Below are 27,720 nucleotides of genomic sequence, written 5' to 3'. Positions count from 1 at the left end.
TGGTATTCAGACAAGGTCTCGGCACGTTTCTGTTGTAATTAAGAGATTCACTGACTTAAAAAAAAAAAAAATGAGCGAACTTTCTCTTCCTGGCAGGAGACCCAGGATAGATTCCTGGCCACTGCACCTCATGCGTAACCACCACCTGTCTGTCAGTAGAGGCTTGTGTGTTCCTGTGACAGTGAGCAGGTTTCAGTGGGGCTTCCAGGCTAAGACAGGCTAGGAGGGAAGGCCTGGCAATCTACTTCTGACAACCAGCCAGTGAAAACCCTGTGGATCGCAATGGTCTGATCCCATTGTGCCTGGGATCCCCATGAGTCGGGGGCTGCCTCAGTGGCAGCCAACAACCACCACAATTTTTAGAGCAGTTTTAGGCTTACAGAAAAATGTAACAAGCAGGTATAGGGAGTTGCCATATACTTCCTCTCCCCAACCAACGGTTTTTCCCGTTATTAACATCTTGCATTGATGTGGTACATTTTCTAAATTGGTGAACCATTATCGATGCGTTATGGTTAAAGTTCATTTTTTACGTTAGGGGTCTCTCTTTGTGTTGTTCAGCCATATAAATGTTAAACACACGTCGTCAAGTCTACTACGACTCACAGCGACCCTATAGGACAGAGTAGAACTGCCCTGTAGAGTTTCCAAGGAGCGCCTGGTGGATTCAAACGGCCGACCTTTTGGTTAGCAGCCGTAGCACTTAACCACTATGCCACCAGGGAGGGTTTCTTCACACATTATAATCTTGTCATTTCGAGAATGTTTAATAAATGGAGTCGTATAGTACAGTAATAATAGTCATATACTATATGGCTCCATTTATTAAACATCCTTGAAATGACAAGGTTATAGAGCTGGAGAACAGGTCAGTGCTTCCCAGGGGATAGGGATGTTGGGGCAGTGGGCGTGAAGGGGTAGCAGGAGGAAGATCTTTGTGGTGGCAGCAGTGTTCTGTATGAACATGTTGTACCAGTGTCAATGTTCAGGCTTTTTTTTCCCAGTGTCCCGGCTTGGATATTGTATTAAGTTATGTAAGACATAACCAAGGAGCCCTGGTGGCACAACGGTTGAGTGCTTGGGTGCTAACTGAAAGGTCTGCCTTTCAAACCCACCAGGGGCTCCGTGGGAGAAAGACCTGGTGATCTGCTCCCGTAAAGATTACAGCCCAGGAAACCCTATGGGACGGTTCTGCTCTGTCACATGGGGTCACTGTAAGTCCAAGTCTGCTCGCAGGCACCCAACAATAAGATGTAACCACTGGGGTAAACTGGATGAAGGGTACAAGGGACCTCTCTGTACTATCTTTGCAACTTCCTGTGAATCTGTAATGATTTAAAAATAAGAAGTTCAAAATAGAAAAAGACAACAAAAAGCTATAGGATTCTTCACTTGGTACAAGCGTCCCTAATAGAAAGTATTTAAATGGTGAATTCTCTGAGTGCATTTCACCCAGCCTCTCTCTTTCATAAAATTGTCTTGTGTTCCCTGCGTTGGTATAATGTTTCCCCAGGCTTGTATTTCTCACCTGCATTTAAACAGGTGTGATTTTTTAGCCCAGTGTCTATGACTCTAGACCTTTCTTTGTCCTAACGGTCAAGAGTATGATCTGCCCTTTTTCTCTTCCCAGGGGAAGGCAGAGAGGAAATTGTGAAGGTGACCTTTAAAGAGTTGAGGCAGCAAGTGGCTTTGTTTGCAGCAGCAATGAGGAAAATGGGGGTAAAAGTGGGAGACCGTGTTGTTGGTAAGTAGTTTTGATGGTTGTGATGGCTCCAGGGGAAGGGGACCGAGGCAGAATGGCTTGGAAGATTGAGTCGACTTTTTGAATGAGATAGAATTGCATTATATTACATATAATCTCAGCGAAAAATAACCTAGAACATGGTTGAAGGAGGGCAGCCCATCAGGTGTTGATATGGTTGAGGAGCATGGACTTGGACAGTGAGCAGCCTGTCCTCTCTCTGCGTGTTACTAATTGGGGAAGCTGTTGAGCTGATAACTGCTGTACTGCTGTTAACGACAGTCCACCGCTCACGTTAGGGCTCAGTGCCTGTGCCCACTGTGACAGTATCAAGCAGCATAGTCTCCGTGCCCTAGAGATGCCCTGTGCTCCACCTGTTCATCCCACCCCCTCTCCGGGCTGATCTTTTCACTTAGCCATGTGTTTTTTATAAAACAGGTCCTTAAGCACAGCCAGATAGTTTATCTGGTGCTTGATTAAAGTAATGGTGATCCCTTCCAATGCTGGAGGGGGTGGGGTGGGGTGGGGTGAGGTGGGACCAGCCACAGGACTTCCTGAGAGGTGGTCCATCTGCTTCCAACTCGGCGCTTTCTGAGGGCATTTCCAAAGGTAAATTTCACTCTATAATTTTTTCCGTTTGTGCTGATACTATTTCAGTTTCCAATACTGAAAACCTAGGAGGGGAGTTTAATTAGCAGAGGGACTCACTTGGCCAATTTCCTGTTCCTCAAGGACCCCTGAGGACTAGAGCCCTGAGGAGCCTTAAAAGTCACCAGCCCCTTTGGTTCGCAGATGGGAGACCGAGGGCTACAGAGAAAAGTAAATTAGCCATTGAATTTTTTTTTTTTTTTTTTTACTTTTAAAAGGATTTCATTTAAAAGGAGTATTGATTTTGAAAACATCAACAATAAATGTGTTAATTGAAAATTTGTCTATATGGAAACACCCAGCTTCTGAAAATAATAATTAAAAAGTGCTACTTTTTAGCGAGGGATGAAATCTCATACCCAAAACACCTCATCACAAATTCACTAAGCAAAATGGATTCTTAGTGTTCATTGTTACAACAGTGACGTAACAGAAGTACCTGACGACGTTTTCTCAGCCGGCCAGCCACTGAGCCAGGACTAAGGCGCAGGTTCCCAGGCTCTCTGTCCAGGGCCTTCTCTGCCACATCACCTCTTTGAGATCACCACCACTTGTCCATCCTCGTATGCGTTTGTTTAGCAGTGATTGAGAGGTTGCAAGCTATAGGTGCAGCAGGGCCAGGCTTTACGTGTCATGAGACCTGATTCCAAACTCGATGCTGCCACCGACCAGCTCTGTGAGTTTGGACAAGTAACTTCCCCTCTCTGGGCAGCAAGCATCTTCATCTTAAACAGGGCAGGAGAGAGAGGCTGCGTGTCCAGATTCTTCTGGGCCCTACTCTCTGCTCTGCCGAGTTGTGTTTATCACTCAGCACCTGGAGCTCAGGGTGAAAATCAGGGCTCAGGCCTTCCCAAGTATGCGGGGCTGCCTCGGGGCAGAGAATGGTGTTTGTCTGCTCTGTCTGGCTGCATCCCCAGGCACCCAGAGCAGGGCCTCCACCTGGCCAGTGATGCTGGTGGTGATGGCACTGAATAGACAGTTTCCCGTCCCGGCCATGCTGATGTTGAGTGTGATTGTCATTTTCTCTCTGTTTTTTGCTGTTCTGCTGAGGTAGAGTTTAAACCATTTATCCCTGGGCTGAGAAATCAGATTTTACTCTTAAACTTAAGGATAGGGCTCTTGTCTTCTTTGGCCACTCAGTTTCACTCATGGACCAATAGCACTGGCGTAAGATTATGTCCGTCCCCTGCTTGGAAGCCATCAGTCACTTCTCGTCACTCCCCGGTGGAGATCTGAGTCCAGAACCACATGGAAAACCCTGTGCAATCCTTGCTCACTTTCTCACCTCCTCTCCCATCTCTCTTCTTGCTCTTACTTTCACTCCTCACTCCTTCCCTCTGAAGCGTCTCCAGGGCTGGTCCCTCTCTCTGCAGTGCCCCTTGGCCTTGGTGACCCCTCCTTATCACTTAGGTGAGGAGTTGCCAGGAACTTGTCAGAGGCCCCATTAGGGGTGGCTCTGGATGGAGCCGGGGTAGGAGTTTTCAGACAGGGAGTGGAAGGCTTGGCTCCCTCTACTTCCCTGACCCCACCCCCCTCAGCTCCCCTGGGCCCTGAGTCATGATGTCCTACTAAGATCCGCTGAGGTGGTTTTCTTGCAGCTTTCCCTTCACCTTGACTTCTGGAAAAGATTTCAAGGGTTGTAAATAGGCCTCTTCTTTGTCCCAAGGGAACTTAATTTATAAGTGGGCAGATGTGTACACAGGGATAAGCCAGTAAAGATAAAGTTAATTTATCTTTCATTGTGACCCTGGTGGTAAGAGCTCTTGACCTCCATCCTAGGTGCCACCTCCTGTGGTAATGAGGTGAGGCCACAAGACAGTGTTGGTTGCAGGAGAATCTTCTGGGCTTTGGAACCTTGGTGTTTGGCATGGGTGCGCCCCTCCTAAGGAACCTTATTACAAGTGTGTGCTTTCCGTGTGTTTGCAAAGCGGGAATGATTGCCAAGCTGAGGCACTGGGAAGGACCTTGTGTCTTCCTCTCAGATAACAGAACTGGCTGTGGAGTTAGTGCTTGTAAAAATGGTGTGGGGGCAGTATCTGACCTCTTTTAACTTCACAAGGGGAAGGAAACTCAAGATCAACTGTCCAAGGCTGATTTCTATGAGGCACAGGTCAGACATGTTTCCTCTCTTTGCCATCTTTACCAGTTCCGACACCAGCCATCCCTCCCGTGATACTCTACTTCTCTACTGGCTTCGATAATTCATTGGAATGGCCACACAGAACCCATAGACCATAATCACGACTACGGGGTTTATTAGGGAAGCAACAAGTTACAACTCAGGCTCAAGGATATAGTTTTTCCATCAGGACAGCTTCTTCCCAGCCGTGCCTGGATCTAGGGCTCTGCCCAAAGGCACTCAGCTCTCTCTCTTCATGGGCTGGGAAGCCCACTGTGCTGTCTCCTGCTGCCTGGTCTCTGTTGCTGATCTCTCCTTCCTTGGTGGTGGTGGGCTCTTCTCTTTCCGGTCTCTGGGGTGCCTTGTTTCAAACCCAGTGGGATGGCAAAACTGACCAATCCCTTTTGTAGGCCACAATTACCATATATGCACAGTCCTGCCCAGTCACCTGGGTGGGAGTTACAAGACCATGGCGAGAAAGGCCACACAGAAGCGGTCCATTGCACTGCAGTGCTCAACACATGTCTGTTGGTCAGAAACAAATCAAATAGAAAGGAACATGCCAAGTCTACCTCTTAGAATGTTCTCCCTGTACATGTACATGGGGTCCATGCTCTGGCCCATCAAGGCCTCTGCTCAGTGTCACAGGCTGGAGGCCTTTCCTTGTTAGGCAGTGGAAAGTTTTATCCCTCACCTGTCATCACTTTCTCTCTACCCTGCCTTATTTTTCTTTGTAGTGCTTATCACTCTCCTGAAATTTAACGATTGTGTGTTTGTGTATCTCTGCCAGTGCTAGAGGCTGGGACTTGGTCTTCTGTTCACTGCCGTGTCTCAGTATGTGAACAGTGCCTGGCACGTAGTAGGCATAGACTAAATATGCCCTGAAGGAGTGACTGGAGTTGGACTGATTATCAAAGCAGGTACTTTTTTTTTTCCAATATACACTTTTTTTTCAAAAATAATTTTTATTGTGCTTTAAGTGAAAGTTTACAGATCAAGTCAGTCTCTCACATATAAACTTATATACACTTTACTATATACTCCCATTTACTCTCCCCCTAATGAGTCAGCCCGCTCCCTCCTTCCAGCCTCTCCTTTCATGACCGTTTTGCCAGTTTCTAACCCCCTCTACCCTCCCATCTCCCCTCCAGACAGGAGATGCCAACACAGTCTCAAGTGTCCACCTGATACAAGTAGTTTCCTCCTCATCAGCATCTCTCTGCAACCCATTGTCCAGTCCCTTCCATGTCTGATGAGTTGGCTTCGGGAATGGTTCCTCTCCTGGGCCAACAGAAGGTTTGGGGACCATGACCGCTGGGATTCTTCTAGTCTCAGTCAGACCATTAAGTCTGGTCTTTTTATGAGAATTTGGGGTCTGCATCCCACTGTTCCCCTGCTCCCTCAGGGGTTCTCTGTTGTGTTCCCTGTCAGGGCAGTCATTGATTGTGGCCGGGCACCATCTAGTTCTTCTGGTCTCAGGATGATGTAGTCTCTAGTTCATGTGGCCCTTTCTGTCTCTTGGGCTCATAATTACCTTGTGACCTTGGTGTTCTTCATTCTCCTTTGATCCAGGTGTGTTGAGACCAATTGATGCATCTTAGATGGCCGCTCGTTAGTGTTTAAGACCTCAGACGCCACATTTCAAAGTGGGATGCAGAATGTTTTCTTAATAGAATTTATTTTGCCAGTTGACTTAGAAGTCCCCTGAAGCCATAGTCCCCAAACCCCCACCCTTGCTCTGCTGACCTTCGAAGTATTCAGTTTGTTCAGGAAACTTCTTTGCTTTTGGTCCAGTCCAGTTGTGCTGACCTCCCCTGTATTGAGTGTTGTCCTTCCCTTCACCTAAAGTAGTTCTTATCTACTATCTAATCAGTAAATAACCATCTCCCACCCTCCCTCCCTCTCCCCTCTCGTAACCACAAAAGAATACGTTCTTCTCAGTTTAAACTGTTTCTCAAGATCTTGTAATAGTGGTCTTATACAATATTTGTCCTTTTACGTCTGACTAATTTCGCTCAGCATAATGCCTTCCAGGTTCCTCCATGTTATGAAATGTTTCACAGATTCCTCACTGTTCTTTATTGATGCGTAGTATTCCATTGTGTGAATATACCACAATTTATTTATCCATTCATCTGTTGATGGACACCTTGGTTGCTTCCAGCTTTTTGCTATTGTAAACAGTGCTCAAAGCAGGTATTTTTGTGGCTGAAACCTCACTTTTCTTGGGTCCTTCTTGGTCCAGTTTAATCAGTACTCTTTTAGGGCCTAGAAAAGTAACGCAAAAATTTTTTTTGTGCTGTCCAATTTTTTTCTTCCTTCCCATTTAAATTTTTTAAAATTTCCTTTCGAAGCAAACTTTCCTGAGAGAAGGAGAAATCGCGAGTAGAGTATGTTGGGGAAACATGGCTGAGATTGCTTCTGACTGTGCTTTCTTTGGAGAGACTCTTGGCTTCGATGCCCCAGATTCTTCAAAATCAGGCTGATGCATTGTGACCCACCCTGTTCATGTGTTTAAGCTTGGCCCGGCCATCGTTATTAGGTCCAGGACTATGTGTTTTCCAGACGAGAACACCAGGGAATGAGTCCAGGGGAGGATTAAATGGGTAGATGCTGTGAGGGCTTCAAAAGCTGGAGTTAACTGTTCATGGCTTAGTTTCCTGTTGTCTGCAAAGTGGTCCCCAAGGTTGCCGTCTAATCTGCGTTGGGGGAAGGGCTGGCTCCAGGCCATTTCTCAGTCACCAGAAAGCCAGCTGCATCCCGAAGCCTCCCAGGGCTGTGACTCCTGCTCTGCCCATGGGTAGTGGCCCTGTGGAGAGTCTTCTGTTTATGCTCGCAGCCAGGGTTCATCCCCTTAGCTGACTCATTCAGCAAACATCCATGGGCCTGCCATATGCCAGGTGCTGGGCAGAACACGCGGGCTGAGCAGAAAACACAAGACCCGCCCCTTGGGGTGCTCTGGCCTGGTAGGGAGATGGATGTGAGCCCAAAGACACAAAGCACCAATTGCTGTGGTCCAGGCAGACATTTCAGAGGTAGGGCAGAGGGACAGAGCTGTCCAGGGAGCCTCGAGGGGCTTTGCGGTCACCTGGGGGCCACGTCATTGCTCGGGGGAAGCGCTGACCGTGTCCTCTGCTCCCTGGTGTCACTTGCCTGAGCCCTATCCTCTGATCATTTAGGAAGATGTTAAATTGATCAAAGTCTCTCTGGTGATAGAGATTATCTGCCTCTACTGGCATTAAAAGCCCTTCTTCCCATTAAATGGAGGGCCTGACTACCTCCTCTGCCCTGTATGGGTTTATAGATGCCTCTTGAATGTCCTCCTTATATTCTTCATCCCCTCTCCCTCCTATCTACCCACCCACCCACCCCTCTGTCCACCCACCCACCCCTCTGTCCACCCACCCACCCATCCATATGCCAGCCAGTACCTAAGGGCTTGAATGCACAGGGCATGGTAGAGCAGAGAATCAAACAGGCAAAGTCCCTGCCCTCACCTGAGAACCAGGTATTAAGCAGGTCATTACACAGGTGATTATATTTTTGCAGTTATGGTAAATTCTGTGAGGGAGAAATGCAGTGTGCTTTGAGGGTGAATAGCTGGTGGACCTGAGTTTGGGTGATAAGGGGGCAGGACGGCCTCAGAGAAGGCCTCTCGCAGGAAGTCTTGTTTGAGTTGAGAATTGATGGATGAGCCGCGCTGGCTGGGGAAGGCAGGTGTGCGTGGAAGGACGTTCAGCCAGTACAGACAACTTGTGCAGAGGCCTAAGGCCCTAAGGTAGGAGGAGCTCAGAGCAACCCAACAGCTGACCAGAGCCCAAGAGCGAGGGAGAGTGGAGGGAAGAAAGGCCAGTGAGGAGGGCAGGGCCGTGGAGGTCGCTCTGAGTGGGTTCTAGAGATGGTTAGAGGGGCGGAGTGGGAGTGGATAGGCCGGCGGAGGGCAACAAGGGATGTGAGGGCAGCTTGGATGGGTCAGGCTGGCTGTGCCCCTTGGGGCAGCTCAGGGCCAGTCCCCCTCCCCACTCCTGCCCTGGCTTTAACTCAGCCTGAACCACAGGCCTTCTACCTGTGTCCCTCCTGCAGGTTATTTACCCAATGGTGAGCACGCCGTGGAGGCAATGCTGGCGGCCGCGAGCATCGGTGCCATCTGGAGTTCCACGTCCCCAGACTTTGGTGTGAACGTAAGTGAGTGTACCCACTCTGCCCTGAGGGCCTGGGATGTTGTGATCTCTGCAGGGGAACCACCACCGGGAGTAGTCATGGCCCCCAGAGCTGGAATTCAGCCCCTGACTGAAGACTTATTAGACAGCAGAGTTCCTGTACTTGGTCTCAGGGGCTCAGGGACCTGCAGCCACAGGGTGGAGGGAGAGGATGGGACCATGGTGGATGTCTAGGTCACCCTTTCATACCTGGCATTGACATCCACAGGAGCGCCACTGACCCTAAGCCTGCTCCTCACGGCTGCTTCCGTCCAGTCTTGCTGGGTGTTCCAGGTCGCCACAGAAGCCACTCCTGGTAGACTTGAGTCCATCTGGATTTTGTGTGCCCCGAGCGCAGGGTGGGGTGTTCCTGGCTCCAGAGCGGTCCAGCCCTTTCTGGCGTCACAGCTGCTGAGGGAGCTGCTCTGGCTGGGGAAGTGCTCATGAGAGCTGTCACTAGATGGCAGTGTGGCTCCGGCCCCCTCTGCGCTAACCAGCTCTGGGCAGAGAGGCTGCGGGTGCTGGGTGCTGTGTCCACGTCCATAGAGGAGCTTTCCACTTGCTGCTCAGAAAAGACAGGGCCAAGCACCTTCCTACCAAGACGCTTCACTCTTCCTGTCTATCCCAGAAACGCTCCTCATTTTCTTGTGTCGTGGTACGGTGTAGTGACCCCTCTTCGTCCTGCAGGACAGCCTGGCACATGTGTGGTTGGCTGTGGTCATGGTTGAAGTGAGCTGAGCCAGTGGACAGCTGATTTGTCAGTGTGTGGAAGTGCAGGGTCCATGCAGGCCTGGGCGTGGCAGCAGGCTTGTCAGGTGCCTGGGGACCGGGCGGGTGAGATGGCCTGTTCATTCTGGTTTGAACTCCTGTTGAGAGTTTGAATTTCTAACAAGTTCCCTGCTGAGAATTTGCATTTCTAACAAGTTCCCCCAGAAGTTATACATAAAAATACCTGGGGATCTTGTTAAAATGTAGATTCTGATTCAGTATATCTGGGAGTGGAAATGCAAATTCTCAGCAGGGCTTCCAACCTGAGGGAACCACTTCAAAGCCCTGCTCTAACGATCTGAACCTGAGGATGGCTGGGAGGGGAACTGAAATAGAAGATCTGTCTCAGAACTTAAATCTGTTACCCTGGGGATGCTGCTCAGGCCCTACTAAGTGTGTTAAGAGGCTGCACTTGTCAGCTCACAGAAGTCTCAGGAACAAGGTAAATCTACCTGCATTGGAGATGTTCCTTCGTCTAGGAAAGGTGTGTGCTTGGCAGGAGGACCACATGCATGTGTGGGAGGCTGCTTCGAAGACAATGGTTTACTAGTGTGTACATTTGTAGGGTGATGCAATTGGTTGGCAAAAATGTACTGTTTGGAGGATTCAGGCTCTTCTTTAATTCAGGATTAAAAGGGAACTAAAGCATGGGGTCGAGCTGCGGAGTGTGAGTTGCCTTACTTTATACATGCCAGAGGAGCCGTGTCAAAAGGAGCCTTCAGTGAGTCTTTCTGCAGAGTAGGACGTCTTTTAGGTAACACAGTCACCCTATACTTTTCCTATTTCATAAACTTGGACTTTCCTGTTTTGGATATGTCTGTAAGTACTTCTGGTGTTTCTGTCACTGCTTTCCTTGGAATGGTGGTAACTTCTCAGATGCAAGTAACGTTTTGATTGACTGTCTTTATTGGCCACTGGTGGTGGGGACGTGGAAATGTGGCTCATGTGCTGGTAACGCATGTTTTTCTTTCCCTTGACATGAAGCAGTCCTGTTAACGGCTAAAGGCTTTTGCCTTTTGGTGATCTGTGTTGCCGTTTTCCTTCTGCTTCCAGGGTGTTCTGGACCGGTTTTCTCAAATCCAGCCAAAGCTCATTTTCTCCGTGGAGGCCGTTGTGTACAATGGCAAAGAGCACAACCACATGGACAAACTGCAGCAGGTCGTTAAAGGTGCGGGGCTCTTCCCTGGCTTTGGGGCGGCATGGGCGGACACGGGAGTGGTGTAGAGCTCAGGGGCCTTTCCAGGGGCATAGAAGGTCACTTGGTAGCTGCAAGCACTGCAGCAACCCTGAGTAACCTTGTCCCTGCAGTCGCTGGGTAGTGGAGACGGTTAATGTGCTCGGTTGCTAACCAGAAGGTTGGAGGTTTGAGTCTACCCAGAGGCACCTCAGAAGAAAGGCCTGGCGATCTACGTCTGAAAAGTCGACCATTGAAAATCCTGTGGAGCACAGTTTACTCTGACACACATGGGGTTGCCATGGGTTGGAGTTAACTCTGGCATCTGGTTTGATTTTTTGGTTTTGGGTTATATTACATTTTATAGTCTGCAATTAAGTACCTGGTGAGTGTGAGCCTGTGTTTGTTCCCCTTCTCTGTTCAGGACTGCCAGATTTGAAAAAAGTGGTGGTGATACCTTATGTTGCCCCCAGAGAGAAGGTAGATATTTCGAAGATTCCAAACAGGTAGGTCAGCCCTGTTGTACTCCCTGGGTTCCAAGTAGAACCCACTTGGAATCCCTCAGGAAGTTGACCCCCGTGAACCTTCAACTTGGATTTTTAGAGGTAGAGGGGGTTCAGTTACAATCATCATTTTGTAGATGGGGCACTTGAGGCTCCCAGAGTCATTCCTCCAATAATTCCTCTAAATTATTGGCAGAACAAGACAGGTCCCAGGAGTCCTTACTCTTCTAGTCAGGGCTCCTTTTTTTTAAAAAAAGTTTTATTGTGCTTTAAGTGAAAGTTTACAAATCGAGTCAGTCTATCATAAAAAAATTTATATACACCTTGCTATGCGCTCCTAATTGCTCTTCCCCTAATAAGACAGCACACTCCTTCCCTCCACTCTCTATTTTCATGTCCATTCGGCCAGCTTCTGACCCCCTCTGCCCTCTCATCTCCCGTCCAGACAGGAGATGCCAACATAGTTTCCTGTGTCTACTTGATCCAAGAAGCTCAGTCTTCAGCAGTATCATTTTCTATCCCATATTCTAGTCCAATCCCTGTCTGAAGAGTTGGCTTTGAGAAAATTTTTTGTCTTGGAGTAACAGAAGTTCTGGGGACCATGACCTCTGGGGTCCTTCTAGTCTCAGTCAGACCATTAAGCCTGGTCTTTTTATGAGCATTTGAGGTCTGCATCCCACTGCTCTCCTGCCCCCTCAGGGGTTCTCTGTTGCGTTCCCTGTCAGAGCAGTCATCAGTTGTGGCCGGGTACCATCTAGTTCTTCTGGTCTCACGCTGATATAGTCTCTGTTTTATGTGGTCCTTTCTGTCTCTTGGGCTCATAATTACTTTGTGTCTTTGGTGTTCTTCATTCTTCTTTGCTCCCGGTGAGTTGAGGCCCATTGATGCCTCTTAGATGGCTGCTTTCTAGCATTTAAGACCCCAGAAGTAGTCAGGGCTCCTTATGAGTAGTAGGTGTGGTGGGGGCCAGGCCCAGCTCTGGCATTGGCCACAGGGCTTCTTCATTGGCACTTATACGTGTATTTATGTGTGTGCGTGTGTGTGTGCGTGTGTGCTTATATGTATGTGTATATATAGTGTGTATAGTGTGTGCATGCGTGTGTATTAATGTGTCTATATATATATTTCTTATATTCTATTTTTTGTCCCCAGTACTAATGGCATCTTCCTTTGTTTTTCTGACATTTATAACCTGATAAGCTACATGATTAAGTACCAGGTACAATCGTGGTGCCTTCGTTTTAAATAGGAATTAAGGAAATGAATTACAATTTGGTCCAAACTGAGCCAGTCACAAAGTTCCTGGAGTTCTCTGCCTTCAGTGTTGCCTGAAGTTGGTTGTGGGGGAGAGCCCATGGCCAGGTGTGCTTCCCCTGGCACTCAAACCTTTATCTTCTACTTTCCCAACTTTAACATGTGATGATAACAGCACCCTTCTCCCGGGTGGCTGGGAGGATTACTAAGCTAGTGCTTAGCTAAGTGCACGCAGTAGCTCTTGATAAATCTTGCCTATTATGAGTGGGCTGGCGCTGCAGGCACATGGGCACTGTCCCTTGAAACCATTGGGTGGGCAGCAGGGGTTGGGATGGCAGGTCCTTAGAGGCAAGCCCAAGAGCTTGGACCTGCTCCTGTGGACGATGGAAACCCTGCTGACCTTGATGAATTACTGGCAGATGACGGAACCCTTGTAACATTTCATGTCACCGAGTACTACGCCCCTGTTTTCTTTGATGGGGACAGTGATTTAGAGGCTAGAAGAAAACCAGATGGGGCTGCCAGCCCCCCAGTGGCCTAGCTTTGGTTTTTGTAAATATGTTTATCAGTAATTAATATAGAGTGCAAGCATCCGGGAGACTCATGTTAGCCACTTCATTTGGCTTCATACAATGTCCAAGATTCCCTTCATCAAACCGTGAGAGTCAGGCTCCCATTGCTCTTCATCCTTGGTGGCTGGGCACGGGAGATAAACCAAGAACACAGACGGCCATGTGCCAAGGCCTGGAAGAGGGGGGATCGCCTTTTGGGCTTTCCGTTTTTAGGACAGCATCAAAAGTAATTGTTATTTACTGAGATTCATAGGCCCTTTGAAAGAAAAGGTGTTTCTCTGTGTGAAGTATCCACTTAGATTGGGCACTTCACCTAAATGGGACTGTATAGAAGGCGGAGGTAGAATGGGCGTTCACGGGCCATCAAGTTCCACAGCGAGTCATTTTCCTGACACTTGGAGCAGACTGTTTAGGTGGTTTACCGCTCAGAGCAGAATTCTTTTGTATGCCCTTTCTAAGCCACCACATTTCTCCCAGAGACATCGTCATCCTTAAGGAAGTCTTCACGTGCAACGCTGTCAAATGCTTCATTTTCAGATGTATGGCCTTGTGTCCCAGAGTGATCATCCTTGGCAAATTGCTGAAGGCTGAGTTTGACGGATTTTTACTCATGGGGCTGCCATGAGTCAGAATTGACTTGATGGCAACTTTTTTGTTAGAAAGGAAGTAGGGGCATTGGTGGTTCAGTGGCGGAACTCTCACCTTCCATGCGGGGGACCCAGGTTCGATTCCCAGCCAGTGTACCTCACGTGCAGCCACCACCTGTCAGCAGAGGCTCGTGTGTTGCTCTGACGCTGAACAGGTTTCAGCATGGCTCCCAGACTAAGATGACTCAGGAAGGCCTAGTCCTCTTACTTCTGAAAATCAGCCAATGAAAACCCTATGGATCCCAATGGTGTTATCTGTAACCAATCAGGGGATGCCGCAGGACCGGGTAATGTTCGTTCATTGGTATGTTGAGTTGCCGTGAGTCAGCCTCCAACTGACTTGAAGTTAGCTAACAACAATAAGGAAAAGTTGCATTTGTCCCATAACAGTAATTTTTCTTTTTCTGACCTCTTTTAAACTGGTGGAAGAATAGGGCTAGTGTTCTGGGACTGTTGTTTTTGCTGATACCAGAACAGAAAAACATGCCCCCAAAGTGGCTTTGGGCATCTCCTGCCTTGTTGCCAGCTCAGAAAATAAACCTCCTGTTCAGGTTGCCTCTTTTGGTGGTGTTTTAGCCACACAGAGGCTTTATATTGGCTTCAGGGGTAAGGCTGGGGGAGATTTCTTCTGTGAGAGTTAATGGTTGGGATTCATGCTGTTGGTTCTTGGACAGGTATTTGTACCTTGCTGTCACAAACCCCAGGGTGTAGAAAGTTAGTCATAACACATGGTACTGGCCTAAACCCAGTGCTGTCGAGTCGACTCCGACTCATAGCGACCCTATAGGACAGAGTGGAACTGCCCCGTAGAGTTTCCAGGGAGCGCCTGGCAGATTTGAACTGCCGGCCCTTGGGTTAGCAGCTGTAGCGCTTAACCACTACACCACCGGGGTTTCCGTGGTACTGGCCTAGCTACGGGTTTTTCTATTGTGAACTTGTGGCTCACATATATAACCCCACCTTCCTAGTGTGAGCTCCGTGAAGCTGGAAGAGCTCACTAACCCAGAACCTCCTTCCTTTCTTCACCTCACGGCGAAAGCATACTTCTGACCCATTTGGCTAACACTTCCCTTTGGGCAGCTGTTGGAAACAAGGTGTTTGCTAATCGAGGAAAAGTAGAATGGGTTCCCTCTCGATGTCACTATTTTGGAAACCTGCTCGGGCAGTGTTTGCATACAAACAGCAGATGTGCTAATTGTAAATGACCCGGCTTCACAGCCTTTATTAAAGCACTTAGCATCTCTTAAGAGATAGCCCTTGGCCCTGTCAGCAGTGTTAAAGCAACTTGAAATTTTCACTCTTTCAATTTGTTTTCCTTCCCTTAGTGTGAATTCCCGAGATGTGACTCCCCCCTCCCTCTCGAGAGGCTTCCACACAGGTTCAGTTTCCCCCAGAAATCCAGGCTCTCTGGTGGTAGAAGACGGGGGAGGTGAGCAGGCCCAGTCTAGGATGGAAGTGTCTTAGTGCTGCTGAAACGGAGATCTCCCAGGTGGGGGCTTTAAAGAACAGAACCATACTGTCTCACGGTTTAGGGGAGTTGAAGTCCGAATTCAGGGCGTGGCTGGAGGGGAAGGTCATTCCTCGTCTAGGTAAGCTTCTAGCAGCTGCTGGCAATCCCTGGTTCCTTAGCGGCTTTCGTCCCCCATGCGTCTCCCTATCTGTTGTGCTCTTTCTCTGAGTCACCACTCCAGTATGACCCTCTCACATAGATTCAGACAGAGGCATGGTCATAGGTACAGGGGTCAGGGGAACAGGATTCAGTCCATAAAGGGTGGCCCCCTGGGCCTGTGGCGTCCTTTGGTCAGCTCTAGCATAGAAGGGTTGGATGCTCACGTCTGTTCCCTGATCTCTGCCCACAGCGTGTTCCTAGATGACTTTCTTGCCACCGGGAAAGGAGAGCAGGCGCCGCAGCTGGAGTTTGAGCAGCTGCCCTTCAGCCATCCTCTCTTCATCATGTTCTCGTCGGGCACAACTGGCTCCCCCAAGTGCATGGTGCACTCAGCCGGGGTAGGTCTCCCAGTCAGGGCGCAGCGGCCCGTCCGTCTTTGTTCGTGTTCTGTGACGGGGCCTCCCAGGGGGTGTCAGTGGTGTCTGCATCATCAAAACACCCCCATCCCGGGGGTGCTGTTGCAGGACACGACTCCCCAGCTTGGGACCAAGTCCTGTATAGGTTCTTGGCTCCTACTGACCAGGAATGACCAGGAGAGGCTCAGAGGTTCCACATGAGTGAAAGTTTATTTGTGACAGAGGGAGGGACGGAGAGGGGCTTCTGCCTACGCTAGCCTCCAGTCTCTCCCTGAATGGAGGTTTTCTTGGAGTTTATAATGGGTTTTAGGCTGGAAGGATCTTATGTTTTATTCATTGCTTTCTGGGGAAAAAGGCGGGGCTTTCGGAGAAATAGAGGGGCTAAGAAATCAGGTGTGTGGGCATCTGGAACCCAGGGTGGAGTCAGTTTGGACAGTGTCACGTCAGCACTGCACAGTCTCAGTGGCCACTTGACAAGACTGTAAGGTCGCACCCATTCTCACTGCGCGTGTCCTGGGGATCGGCTGATTCTGCTCATCTTTGGAAAGCAGCTTGTAGGGAAGATAGGTGGAACTTAATGCATCAGAGTCCGGGATGTGGGTTATCTTGTAACACCACCCCTTATGGCAGGGTCCTGAAAAACAACTTGAGAGCGATATGTAAGACTTTGTGCATCACGGGCTGCATGTGTGGGTTGTCTTGTAACATCTCCCATGGGACAGAGTCCCAGATCAATGGGCCTATTATTCTGGCCTTGAGGCTCTCCAGTCTTCTGTCCTTGTCTCAGTTCCAGCGTGCAGCCCCCCATAAAGTAGAGGGCCGGAGTGGGGATCTCTAACTTAGGGCCACAGAGGGTGGCTGTGCCGAGGGCTGTGTGGCACCTGCCATCATTTGGGCAGGCTTAGAGGCTCCATTTCCATGGAGCCCAGAATCCACACATAGCCTGCAGTTCTGCCAGCGGCCAGGCGTGTGCTGGGAAGGCCAGGGATTTCCACACTGTGGGTGGGACACCTCAGTGGACTCAACGTATGGGGCTCGACCAGAGTGAGGTAGAACAGGCAAGACTAGAAAATATCAGCGTGTCTCAGTTTATAAGGGATGTGGCTATTGTTTCAGGAAACTTTGGTTATGTAAGTATATATATGGGTGTACGTGTGTTCTGGGTGGCATTGCGATGTACATCTGTGGGTTGTCGTCAGAAATTTGAAAGCCATTAGGTTCTGTTATAAAGTGTGATTGATTGAGGAAAAGCTTACTGTGCCTTCCACTCACCTTCTGATTTCGTCAAAAGCCTAACTTTACTAGAACACCTAAAATAATATTTTACTACTAAGCATTAAGTTTTATATTCATACAGGTAGGTCGGAAACTTTTAACTTTTCATTTTGGAAAACTTTCAAACCTCGAGAAAAGTGGCAAGAATAACACGCAGAGCCCCGTGATACCATTGGGCTAGATTCATCCACTGTCAGCGTTCTGCCACTGGGCTTTGTCTTCCTTCATGTACAATTACTATGTTCTGTTTTGCTGAGCCGTTGAGAGTGAGTTGCAGGTGTCATGACCCTTCTCCCCTCAGTGCTTGAGCAGGTATCTCCCGAGAACAAGCACGTTCTCTTACTTCACCTTAAAAATCATCAAACTCGGGAAAGTTAACATAGAAACAATATCATCACCTAACATACAGTCCATATTCAAATTTGGCCAGTTCCCCAATAACGTCCTTTGTGGCATTCAGGCTGGACTGTATTCAGCTGTCACGTATCTTCAGCATCCTATAATCCAGAAGGCTCCTCAGCCCTTCTTTGTCTTGCATGGTTTGGACAGTATTGAAGCACCCAGGCCAGGCGCTTTGCAGAAGGGCTCTTGGGTTTGTGTGATGCTTCCTCATGGTGAGATCCAGACCCGTGTCATCCTCGGTGCATCCTGTCAGGAGGCACACCGTGCCAGTTTACCTCATCTCTGAGACTTAACCAGGTCACCCTTCTGGCGGATCCTGCTCCGCCGCTGGTCTTGGCAAGATGCTTTTTTCTGACTCGTGAAGTGCTTACTTGGACTGGACCTCTCCTGGGCTGATCTGCGGGAACCACGAGCCTCGCAGGGTTCCGCATCTGTGGCTCTCGATCTCAGATTGCCACGGGCCCTCCAGCTCTCTCCGTATCTGACTTCCCGTTTCCTCTCAGTTGGCTTAGCAGGAGACAGGAAGTTTCCATGGGGATGAGAGGAATTGGAGTGCCTCAGTCATCCTGCTGTCACCTTTTCTCCGTCCATGCAGTAGAAGGGAATTATCCAAGTGGAGGAAGCCCATGTTCTCAGTCAGCTTCCCAGCTATTTCCTGATAAGATGGTGGGATCTGACAGTGAAACAGAGAATTTCTCTTATTCTGGCTCGTTTAGCTTTTACAGTCATTCTCTGTACTTAGAAGCAGTTTGAATCCTGCCCATCAAAAGGACACATTTCCTTGTGAATTATTTTGAAGGCTTACACAGCTTTCACAGAGTGTTCTCATCAGAGCAAAGAAAGGAGGAGTCTGGACGGCTTCATTATCACCTGGATTTGGATTCACGGAGGGTTGACGAAGGCTATAAAATATATCCGTAGAGTACAACACACCTGCTGAAACCCAGCAGTGTGGGGGCAGAAGAGACAAATCTCTGTGCAGAAAAATTCCAAATCATTTTTGTAGATACTCTGCCTGAAGGCAGGTGGAGCCTAACTCCCCACTCCTTATCTGTGAGCTTCCATGGTAACTTCCTCCCACGGAGCCACAGTCTGGGAAGGGCAGAGAATAACTTATAATAGAAAACCCTGATAGACATACCTCAGCCAGATAATCAAGGTCACGTGGGAAGTTTGCACCCATGATATCATGTGATGACAATGGCACTTGACCTCTGTGGTCTTCCTCCCGATAACCCATGACCCCAGCCTAATCATGAGAAAAACGTCAGACAGATCCCAACAGAGGGGCATCCTACCGTGCCTGCCCAGTACTCCCCACAACTGTCCAGGCCACCAGGAACAAGGACAGTCTGAGAACTGTCACAACACAGCCAAGGGAAGTCTAAGGAGACACGACAACTATATGTAGCGCAGGATTCTGCATGGGATCCTGGGATAGAAGGAGAGCATTAGGTAAAAACTAAGGAAATGTGAATAAAGTATGGACTTGAGGTGCTAAGGACGTATCAATGTCAGTCCATTAATTGTAACACATGTCCCATACTGTCTTAGTCACCTGGGGCTGCTGTAACAGAAATACCACAAGTGATTGGCTTTGGGGAAGAGAAACTTATTTCCTCACAGGAAAGTAGGCTAAAAGTCCAAATTCAGGGTGTCAGCTCCAGGGGAAGGCTTTCTCCCTCTCTCAGCTCCGGAGGAAGGTCCTTGTCCTCAATCTTTCGGGAGTTGAGGAGCTTCTAAGGCACAGGGGCCCAGGGTCCAAAGGACACAGTCTGCTACCGAGCTGCTTGCTTGCCTTCCCTTTTATCTCTTGAAGGATAAAAGCTGGTGCAGGCCACACCCCAGGGAAACTCCTTTTATCTTGGATCAGGAATGTGACCTGGGTAAGGGTGTTACAATCCCACCCTAATCCTCTTTAACATAAAATTACAATCACGAAATGGAGGACAACCACATAATACTGGCAATCCTGGCCCAGCCAAATTGATATACACATTTTTGGGGGGACATAATTCAATCCACAGCACATATTAGTGTCCAAACCCAAACAAAACCAAACCTGTTGGCGTCAAGTTGCTTCTGACTCATAGTGACCCTATAGGACAGAGTAGAACTGCCCTGTAGGGTTTCCAAGGAGTGGCTGGTGGATTTCAACTGCTGACTTTTTTGGTTAGCAGCCTAGCTCTTAACCACTGCGCCACCAGGGCTCCATACTAATGTCAGGTGTTCGTAAGTAATAGGGAAAACGGATTGTGGGGTATATGGGAACACTGTATGCTATTGTCCCAACTTTTCTGTAAATCTAAACCTGTTCTAAAAAATAAAGTTTACTTGGACACAACCACAAAGTTGGTGACTTCTGAACAAACTAGGATGGGAGCAGGGGGGTCCAAAGGCTTTATCCCTGCCTTGGAAGTAACACTGGCTAAAATCTAAGTTGCTTTTCTGTAGGAGTGAGATGTCCTTGTTGTCCACACCACCCCATTTTATTAAATCACGTCAGGGTGTGTTGATAGTCAAAGGTGCAATTCACTTCGGTGTTGCAACCCTCTTGTCCCTGGTGAGGGTCGGCCCTGGGCTGCCTTGCCAAAGGCCTGTTAACAAACCATAGAGATGAGAATTTTCAGAAACCTTGACAAGGGGAGGGGCTGGCAAACACAAGAGACATTTTAGGAAAAGCTGAAATGTATAACTGTTACTTTTATTTTTAGTGCTTTTTGCATAGTGAATGCCACTTTTTTTTTTTTTTTAGGAGAGGAGCATAAAAATGTATTAAACATTGTTTGCTCATAAAATCGTGCTGGTATATTTAGGGTGTGGAAAATTCCGGAAAGCATGTATTCTGTCTTCAGTGGGCTATAGCATTCCCCTTTTTCAAGAGTTAATCTTGACAGCAAGCTTGAAAACACAGAAGTGATGCCAGGCCAGAGAGGTCAGACTGTTTAAAATGTCTGTGGTTTATTGGGTGGGCTGTGTTCCTGGTTTGTTGATTTGTGGTTTCTAATATATGACCGGAAACCCTGGTGGCATAGTAGTTAAGTGCTAGGGCTGCTAACCAAAGAGTCGGCAGTTCAAATCCACCAGGCGCTCCTTGGAAACTCTATGGGGCAGTTCTACTCTGTCCTATAGGGTCGCTATGAGTCAAATCAACTCGATGGCACTGGTTTGGGTAATCTATGACCAGCCTCAGAAGTTTTTTTTTTTTTTTTTATGTTTAAAAAAAATCTCCTTGCCAGAGACACAGAACACTGTCCTGCTTCTACCTTCTTCCCTCAAGGATGGCATTCAGACTCAGCCATGAATATTTAAGAATTAAGTGAAAAACCATTGATGTGAATTGTCAAGAATCACACGGATAAATTCGTGAGAGAGAGGCAAAGCTCTGTTGCAAAGCCCCGTTTGTTTTACGCTATCGGAGAGCATGCGAATATTGAACTAATGAATGAAGGGGGTTTTTAGACACACCAGGCTCAAAGCTGACTGGGTGGATGAAGATACAGATTTAAATAAAATAGGAATTTTAAATAAAAAAGAAAACGGGAAGGGGGATTTGCCACAGGTTCCTATAACCAGAAAGCTTAGTTGAGAATTCACTTTGTAAATATTTAGCATTCGTTGAAAGAGGTCCTGAAGAGTTTATGCCCAAATGATTGCACACTCACTCCTAGTGAGAACTGTGCGTGTTCTGGGACGTCCATGGAAGCTTGTGACTGTGGGCTAAGGCCAGGCCGTCCCTCCCTCTGAACAATGTATTCTTGTTAAATTCAACCCTGGGGGCTCGGCTGTAATGGGCTGAAGGCAGCCCGATTGCGCAGTGGGCATTCTGTGAGCCCCCCACGTGTCTGGCGTTGGTTTTAGCTGCAAGCAGAGCCTGTGATATCCCCCCTCGGTATTGGGGCCCTGAGCTGGGATCCCAACCTGAGGATGACGAGCCGTGGGTGGCACCGCTTTGCTGTGTCCAGTGATTTGCTTGCTCTGCCACCTGCTGTCCTCCACTGGGATGGGCGCAGGTGGGTCTAACCCTTGTTCTAGAAGTATGTGTGGTCGCTTTGAGCCAGTTCTCTTGCCCCATCTCTGGTTTGGCCTCTCAGTAATTTCATTTCTCGTCTGCCTGTAGTGGGTGGCTTCCCTGGGCTGCCCTCCATCACCCAGGCACTGAAGGCTTGCAGACAGAGGGCAGAGCAGGGCAGAGCGTCCCTCTTGTTACCTGATTAGGGTCCGGGCCCTGGAGCAGTCGAGCCAATGAAACATACTCCAAGTCGGAAAGAGTGAGAACGTTTATTAAGGAGATGTATACATCACTGGGGACCCAGCAGCAACATAGGCTGTCTCTATAGGGTCCCAAAGAGCAATTTTACACAGTCCCCTGCCAGACACTTCTTTATTAGGCTAAAGATACTCACATCAGATACCTGGGCTCTGATTTTCCTGTGGGGGTTGTAAGCCACAGGTAGTCGGACAGAACAAAAGGTCACTTGCATCAGTTTAAAACAAAGAACAAAGTCATTGAGGCAGACAGGAAGGAGAAGAACTTATAGGTTCATCATGGCTTTAGCTATGTCAAGCTCTCAGTCACCCATTTTGAAAAAGGGGAAAACATGCTGGGGAGTATTGGGGTCACGCTCTCGAGGCTGCAGTGAGTCTCGGCTGTCTGGTGGCAGAGTGACTGGCAGCCTTGCCCGTCGGGGCCAGAGGGCTCGACGAGGTGAACCCCTCCAGGAAGGAGACAGGAGGTTCACTTCCTCTTCTCGCTCTGGCAGTGTGGGGAGGGACTGTCTGACACGTGTCCCCACCCCGCAGGGTACCCTCATCCAGCACCTGAAGGAACACATTCTGCACGGCAACATGGGCAGCAGCGACATCATCCTGTACTACACCACGGTAAGGGCGGGGCCGGGGCTGCGTGCGTGCGTCTCCATGGCGGCGGGGGCGGGGCCGGGGAATGCGTGCGTTGTTCTCCATGGCGGCGGGGGCGGGGCCGGGGCTGCGTGCGGTCGTCTTCATGGCGGCAAGGGCGGGGCAGGGGCTGCGTGAGTGCGTGCGTGCGTCTCCATGGTGGTAAGGGCGGGGCCGGGGTAGGGGCGGGGCCGGGGCAGCGTGAGTCTCTACGCTGGTAGGGGCGGGGCCGGGGCGGGGAAGGGGCGGGGCCGGGGCAGCGCGAGTCTCCACGGCGGTAGGGGCGGGGCCGGGGCAGCGTGAGTCTCCACGCTGGTAGGGGCGGGGCCGGGGCGGGGAAGGGGCGGGGCCGGGGCAGCGTGAGTCTCCACGCTGGTAGGGGCGGGGGCGGGGCGGGGCGGGGCGGGGCCGGGGCAGCGTGAGTCTCCACGCTGGTAGGGGCGGGGCCGGGGTTCCTTAGTCTCTTTGGCCATAAGGGCCGCGCCAGGGCTGCGTGCTCGCTAGTGGCACCGCTGTCCGTGCTATTACTCGTGTGTTTCAGTGCCGAAGCCTGTGTTTGTGTAGCAGCACAGCCACCCAGAAATGCTCCCTTTGGAGACGCGAATTGTCACCGTTGGTGGGTGTGTGCCTGCCTTTTTGGATTAAAAAAAAAAGCTCTACTTGTCTAGTATCTCAAGCAGCGCAAATAGGTTACAGGGTGAGAGGCTGGAGTCTTCCAGGGTCCATAGGTGACCTCATTAGCTCCCTTTTATACACATTCTGCAGGACAAGCCCATGCCTTTGCATGTCTTTGGGGGGGGTTGTGGTTTCACATATCCACCCTTTTTCCACAATAGGGCACACCACACGCTCTGCTGTGCTTGTTGTGCCACTTAACAGTGTCTTAGAGATTCTTTTTCATGGCTCCCCAGTGGCTAACTTGGAAGTGCTTGCTAGGTGTCAGATTCTGTTGTAAATGTTTTATGTGGGTCAGCTCATTAAGTGTGTAGTGCTCCATGGTATGTTTGCACGGCGTTCGGCCTAATCCTTCCCACGTTGATGGCATCGAATTGTTTTCAGTCTTTTGTTGTCACTACCGATGCGGCTGTAAAGCTCTTCCTTCACCGTGTCGTTGCACACACACACTGCAGGACAAATTCCTAGACGTGGCATTGCTACTTCCGAGCATCGAGCATTTGAAGCAGACAGCTGTTGCCAAATTTGGGCTCAGTTACAGGCGGTTTTCTAGGGGAATGCGAGGCCGAGCGATAGACTGCGCGGAGTGGCGGCCGTGCTCCCGATTTACACCGTGGCCCTTTCACTCATTGCAGGTCGGCTGGATGATGTGGAACTGGATGGTGTCCGCCCTGGCCACAGGCGCGTCCCTGGTCTTGTACGACGGCTCCCCGTTGTTCCCGACGCCCAACGTGCTCTGGGACCTGGTGGACAGGATAGGGTAGGTAACTAGGAGACCAAGGTGGCATCATCCAAAGTTCCTTTATGATCAGACACGAAAACCACAGCTCCCTCCAGCCTCCACCATGTGAAATCACAGTGCTGTCTTTGGGACGCTTTCCTGTTATGGCAATCCTGTCTAGGGGTGGGAGTGTGTGTGGCAGGGGCCGCGGGCAGATGTTGAAGTTGTCATGGGAAATGGGAACGGGGCGGGCACTGATAGGGACTGACTGAGAGACGAGGACTCTTCCACACAGAGCAATGAGGCAGCCCTGCAGGGTGAGCTCAGGAATCAGTAAGGCCTCAGAAAGGGAATGTGAAGTTATTTCTGGAAAGGAAGAACTGCCGGAGAAGTGCTAAAGGAGGAAAATTAAAAAAAAAAATTGTGTGTGATTGGTTTTCTTTTTTAAAGAGTTTTTTTGTTTTTGTTGTTGAAAATATACACAGCAGAATATATACCAATTCAACAATTTGTACATGTGCAGTTTAGTGACATTGATTATTCAAGTTGTGCAGTCATTCTCATCTTTTCCAAATTGTTCCTCCCCAGCTAACATGAGCTCATTGCAAAGTTTCTTCTCTAACCTTTCGAGTTACTCTTGTCAGTTTGATCCCATATAGATAGTTCTCTAAAAAAGCACAGGGCTCAAGGCAGACATTCATTACTAGTTAAACTAAACTATTGCTTGGTTTACAGAAGACTTCAGGGAATATTTTTGATTTAAGGTTTGAAGATTATCTTAGGACAATAGTTTCAGGGGTTCCTCCAGCCCCTATGGCTCCAGAAAGTCTGGATTCCATGAAAATTTGAAATCCTGTTTTTCCCGAGTAGTTTCTACGTGTACTGTTTAGTGACACTGATTACATTCTTTGAGTTGTAGAACTACTTTCATTCTCCTTTTCTGAGTTGTTCCTTCCCCATTAACACAGATTTCCTGTTCCCTAAAGTTCCTATCTAGTCTTTCGAGTTGCTCTTGTCACTGATGCTCTTAAATGAGCATAATGCTCAAGAAAAAAACCCCTGCCATCGAGTCGATCTGACTTAATTGTGACCCTATAGGACAGAGTAGAACTGTCCCATAGAGTTTCCAAGGAGTGCCTGGTGGATTTGAACTTACAACCTTTTGATTAGCAGCCATAGCTCTGAACCACTACGCCACATTTTTTACTAGTTACTAAGCTAAACTACTGTTCTGTTTTAAGAAGACTTTAGGGGGTATTTTTGGTTTAAGGTTTAAAGATCATCTCAGGGCAGTAGTTTCAGGGGTTCATCCAACCTTCATGGCTCCTGAAAGCTTACAGTCTGAGAATTTTAAACTCTGTTCTGCATTTTCCCACTTTTGCTCAGAGATTCTTCTATAGAATCTTTAATTGAAATGTTCAGTAGTGGTAGCCAGGTACCATTCAGTTCTTCTGGCCTCATGGCAAAGGAGGCAGTTGTTTATCTTCCAGAGAATGTTTAATCAAAATGTTCCATAATGATAGTCAGGCACCATCCAGTTCTTCTGGTCTCATGGCAAATGGAGGCAATTAGTCACACATTACATTTCTAAAAGGAGAAAAATTGAGGACCGGTGAAAGTACTATTCACACAGGGCTGATAAACTCAAGACCTAAAATAAAGGCTGAGCAAACAAGCGTCCTCAGGGAGCAGTGAGTGTGAGTTCATAAAGGGCTAGTGCGGAGTCCACCCCTAGGGAGGATTAGAAGCGCTTGGAGCATGAGGGCAAGGTCAGCCCCCAGCCGCCTTCAGCTGTTCCTGGTGATGAGTCTCACTGGCACTAATCAGGAAGGGACTTCTGAATGCATTCTGTGGCTTCCAAAGAAATCACCGCGTCCCTACAGCCTGCTGACTGTTCGTTCCTCGGCTGAACAGCAAGTGGGAGTTCCAGCTTGCAGGGGCAGAAGTCCGTGACCGGCACCGGGAGGAGGATCACGTGGGCCCAGTCACCCCTCCCCCCGTTGTTAGAAAATGCCAGAAGCATCTCCGTTAGGGCTTTCTTTACTGATGAGTTAATGACAGGGCCTTGGGGTTTGATCGCTGTGGTTGGTGAATCCTGGTCCCTGCAGTTCTTGGGTGCCCTTGGGTACCCTTGGCCTAGTAAGGGCTTTCGGAACTGAGAGTGTAGACGCCAGCGGAGATCCAGGAGCCTGAAGTCGACAGGCTCTGAAATGTCTAATGGCTTCACATTCGAATCTGCCCATGGTGGGGAAACAGAAGAAACCATGAATGTTTTTAAATCCCTGGCCATTAACATTTTAAATACAACTTTGCCTGGCCGGTGTCATATTTAAATCCTGACATTTGGCTCACGATATTTGATATTAGAAGGGAAGATTATTTCCTAATGAGATTGTCTCCAGGGAAAGGTCAATAAAATCCCTGAGAACTGAAATGGCTTGAAGAACTTTACCCTTAAATTCATTAAGCCAGCTCCAGGTGGAGACATGCTCTTTCTTTTTGTGGGGGAGCAGAGAAGACGGGCGGGGAGGAAAATGTACATCACTGGGACTTGGGTTAGTAAGGCTGAAGGACGAAGGGTCCCAGGGAAACCCAGCTGTGTGTGTATGTGTGAGGGTGCGTGTCTATGTTAGGGTGCTTTAGTGAGTATGTATCTGTGGTGGTGTATGTGTGAGGGTACATGTACATGCATGTGTGAGTGTGAGAGTGTGTGTATGCACACATGATAACCTATAAGTGTATGTGTGGTTGAATGTGTGTGAGTATGTGTGATTGTGTGTGTGAGTACATGTGTTCACAGCTCTGTGGTCAGGCTCCATGTAGGAAGCGTCTGAGTACCTGCTGTCCCTTGGGCTCTGGGCTGTTCTGTGCCAGAGGACCCGACTGCCATGTGGTCTGTGGCGCTGACAGTGAGGTCTGGGCTGGGGGGGGTCGGTGGTGGGACATCACAGCGCAGGCAGGGGCTCATGGGGAGGATCCTTAGATTGCAAGGCTCAAGTCCTTGCTGTGGCTGCCCAGGAAAATCGAAGGCATCAGTGGGTGCGGGCTCCCCATGCTGTGCCCGCTTTCAGAGTTAACCGAAATAAAGTAAATGCGGTCTCTGCAGTCCTGTGTCTGTGGCAAGAAGAGCGACCTCAGATCAGGGCAGGCAGAGTCCTCACAATACTACCTCTGTGCTTCTGATACTTAGAGGAGTGCTGGTCGATCTAGGAATGTAATTTTTATCATTATAGTATCAGCTCACGGATCTCTGAACACACTTGATAACTGAGCCTTTGATTCTTTGAAAAGACTCTTTTTCTCCTACTTTGAGGGTGGGTCACGGGCTCCAGGGGCCTGGCCAGGGAAATACTGTGGTGAGAGCTGGGCCTAGAACTCTGGGGCCTTTTCTCCAGGTTTAGCGTGTAGCTAGGAAGTGTCTGCATTGTCTTGTGTTCCACGTGGGCGTGTTGTAGTTGGATGGTTCTAGGTAGCAGGCTTCTGATGGGTGAGCAGACAGAAAGAGAATTGGGTGAAGAAAAATCAAGGAGGGAAATGGCATAATTAGATAATGCTCTCCCCTTGAAAACACAACAATTTGTATTTAGCACAGCATTCTCTGAGTGCAAATGCAGGGATAAGCGACTTAATTCTGAACGTTTGAAAAGAACCACAGTTTTCTAAGTTTCATTAAATGTGAGCTTATTTAAGAAGAGGAACTGGGCCGAGAAGTCGATGTTGAGCACCTACTTTTTTGTTTTTTAAAGAACAACCATTTTATTCTGCTCATAGATTTTGTAGGTCAGGAATTTGGGCAGGGCTTGGCTGGGCAGTCCCTTTGTTCCCTGTGGCTTTGACTGAGGTTGCTCAGTGGTACTCAGTTGGCTGGAAGGCTGGTCTGGAAGATCCAAGACAGTTTCCCTTGTGTGTCTGGAGCCTGGAATGGGATGACTCAGAGATCAGTACTGCCGACCAGTGCACCTACATGTGGCCTTTCCATGTGGCTTGGCCTTCTCTCAGCATAGCAGCTTCAGGGTGGTTAGGTGTCTTACATGGTGGCTCAGCGCTCCAAGCAGGAATGTTCCATTGGTCAAGGAAGAAACTACTTGACCTTTCATG

General features: G+C 48.9%; 1 protein-coding gene across 6 annotated transcripts in view; it reads left to right on the top strand.

Moving 5' to 3' along the window:
* The window catches only part of AACS (acetoacetyl-CoA synthetase), a 52,664-nt gene that overhangs the window by 12,319 nt on the left and 12,625 nt on the right, over nt 1-27,720 (top strand). For 5 of the 6 annotated variants that reach the window (XM_003420276.4, XM_023539204.2, XM_023539201.2 and 2 more), the window contains exons 4-10: nt 1,631-1,744; nt 8,592-8,689; nt 10,529-10,643; nt 11,074-11,155; nt 15,485-15,632; nt 22,131-22,211; nt 23,537-23,661. In XM_003420276.4, coding sequence (XP_003420324.2) covers nt 1,631-1,744; nt 8,592-8,689; nt 10,529-10,643; nt 11,074-11,155; nt 15,485-15,632; nt 22,131-22,211; nt 23,537-23,661 — 763 coding nt within the window. The remainder of the gene's footprint in view (nt 1-1,630; nt 1,745-8,591; nt 8,690-10,528; nt 10,644-11,073; nt 11,156-15,484; nt 15,633-22,130; nt 22,212-23,536; nt 23,662-27,720) is intronic. The other variant, XM_064272052.1, reaches the window with a different exon arrangement.

This window comes from Loxodonta africana, chromosome 19, assembly GCF_030014295.1.
Source record: "Loxodonta africana isolate mLoxAfr1 chromosome 19, mLoxAfr1.hap2, whole genome shotgun sequence".
Lineage (NCBI taxonomy): Eukaryota > Metazoa > Chordata > Mammalia > Proboscidea > Elephantidae > Loxodonta > Loxodonta africana.
Note: the sequence above shows the minus strand (reverse complement) of the source record. Positions and strands in the feature narration are given on the sequence as shown.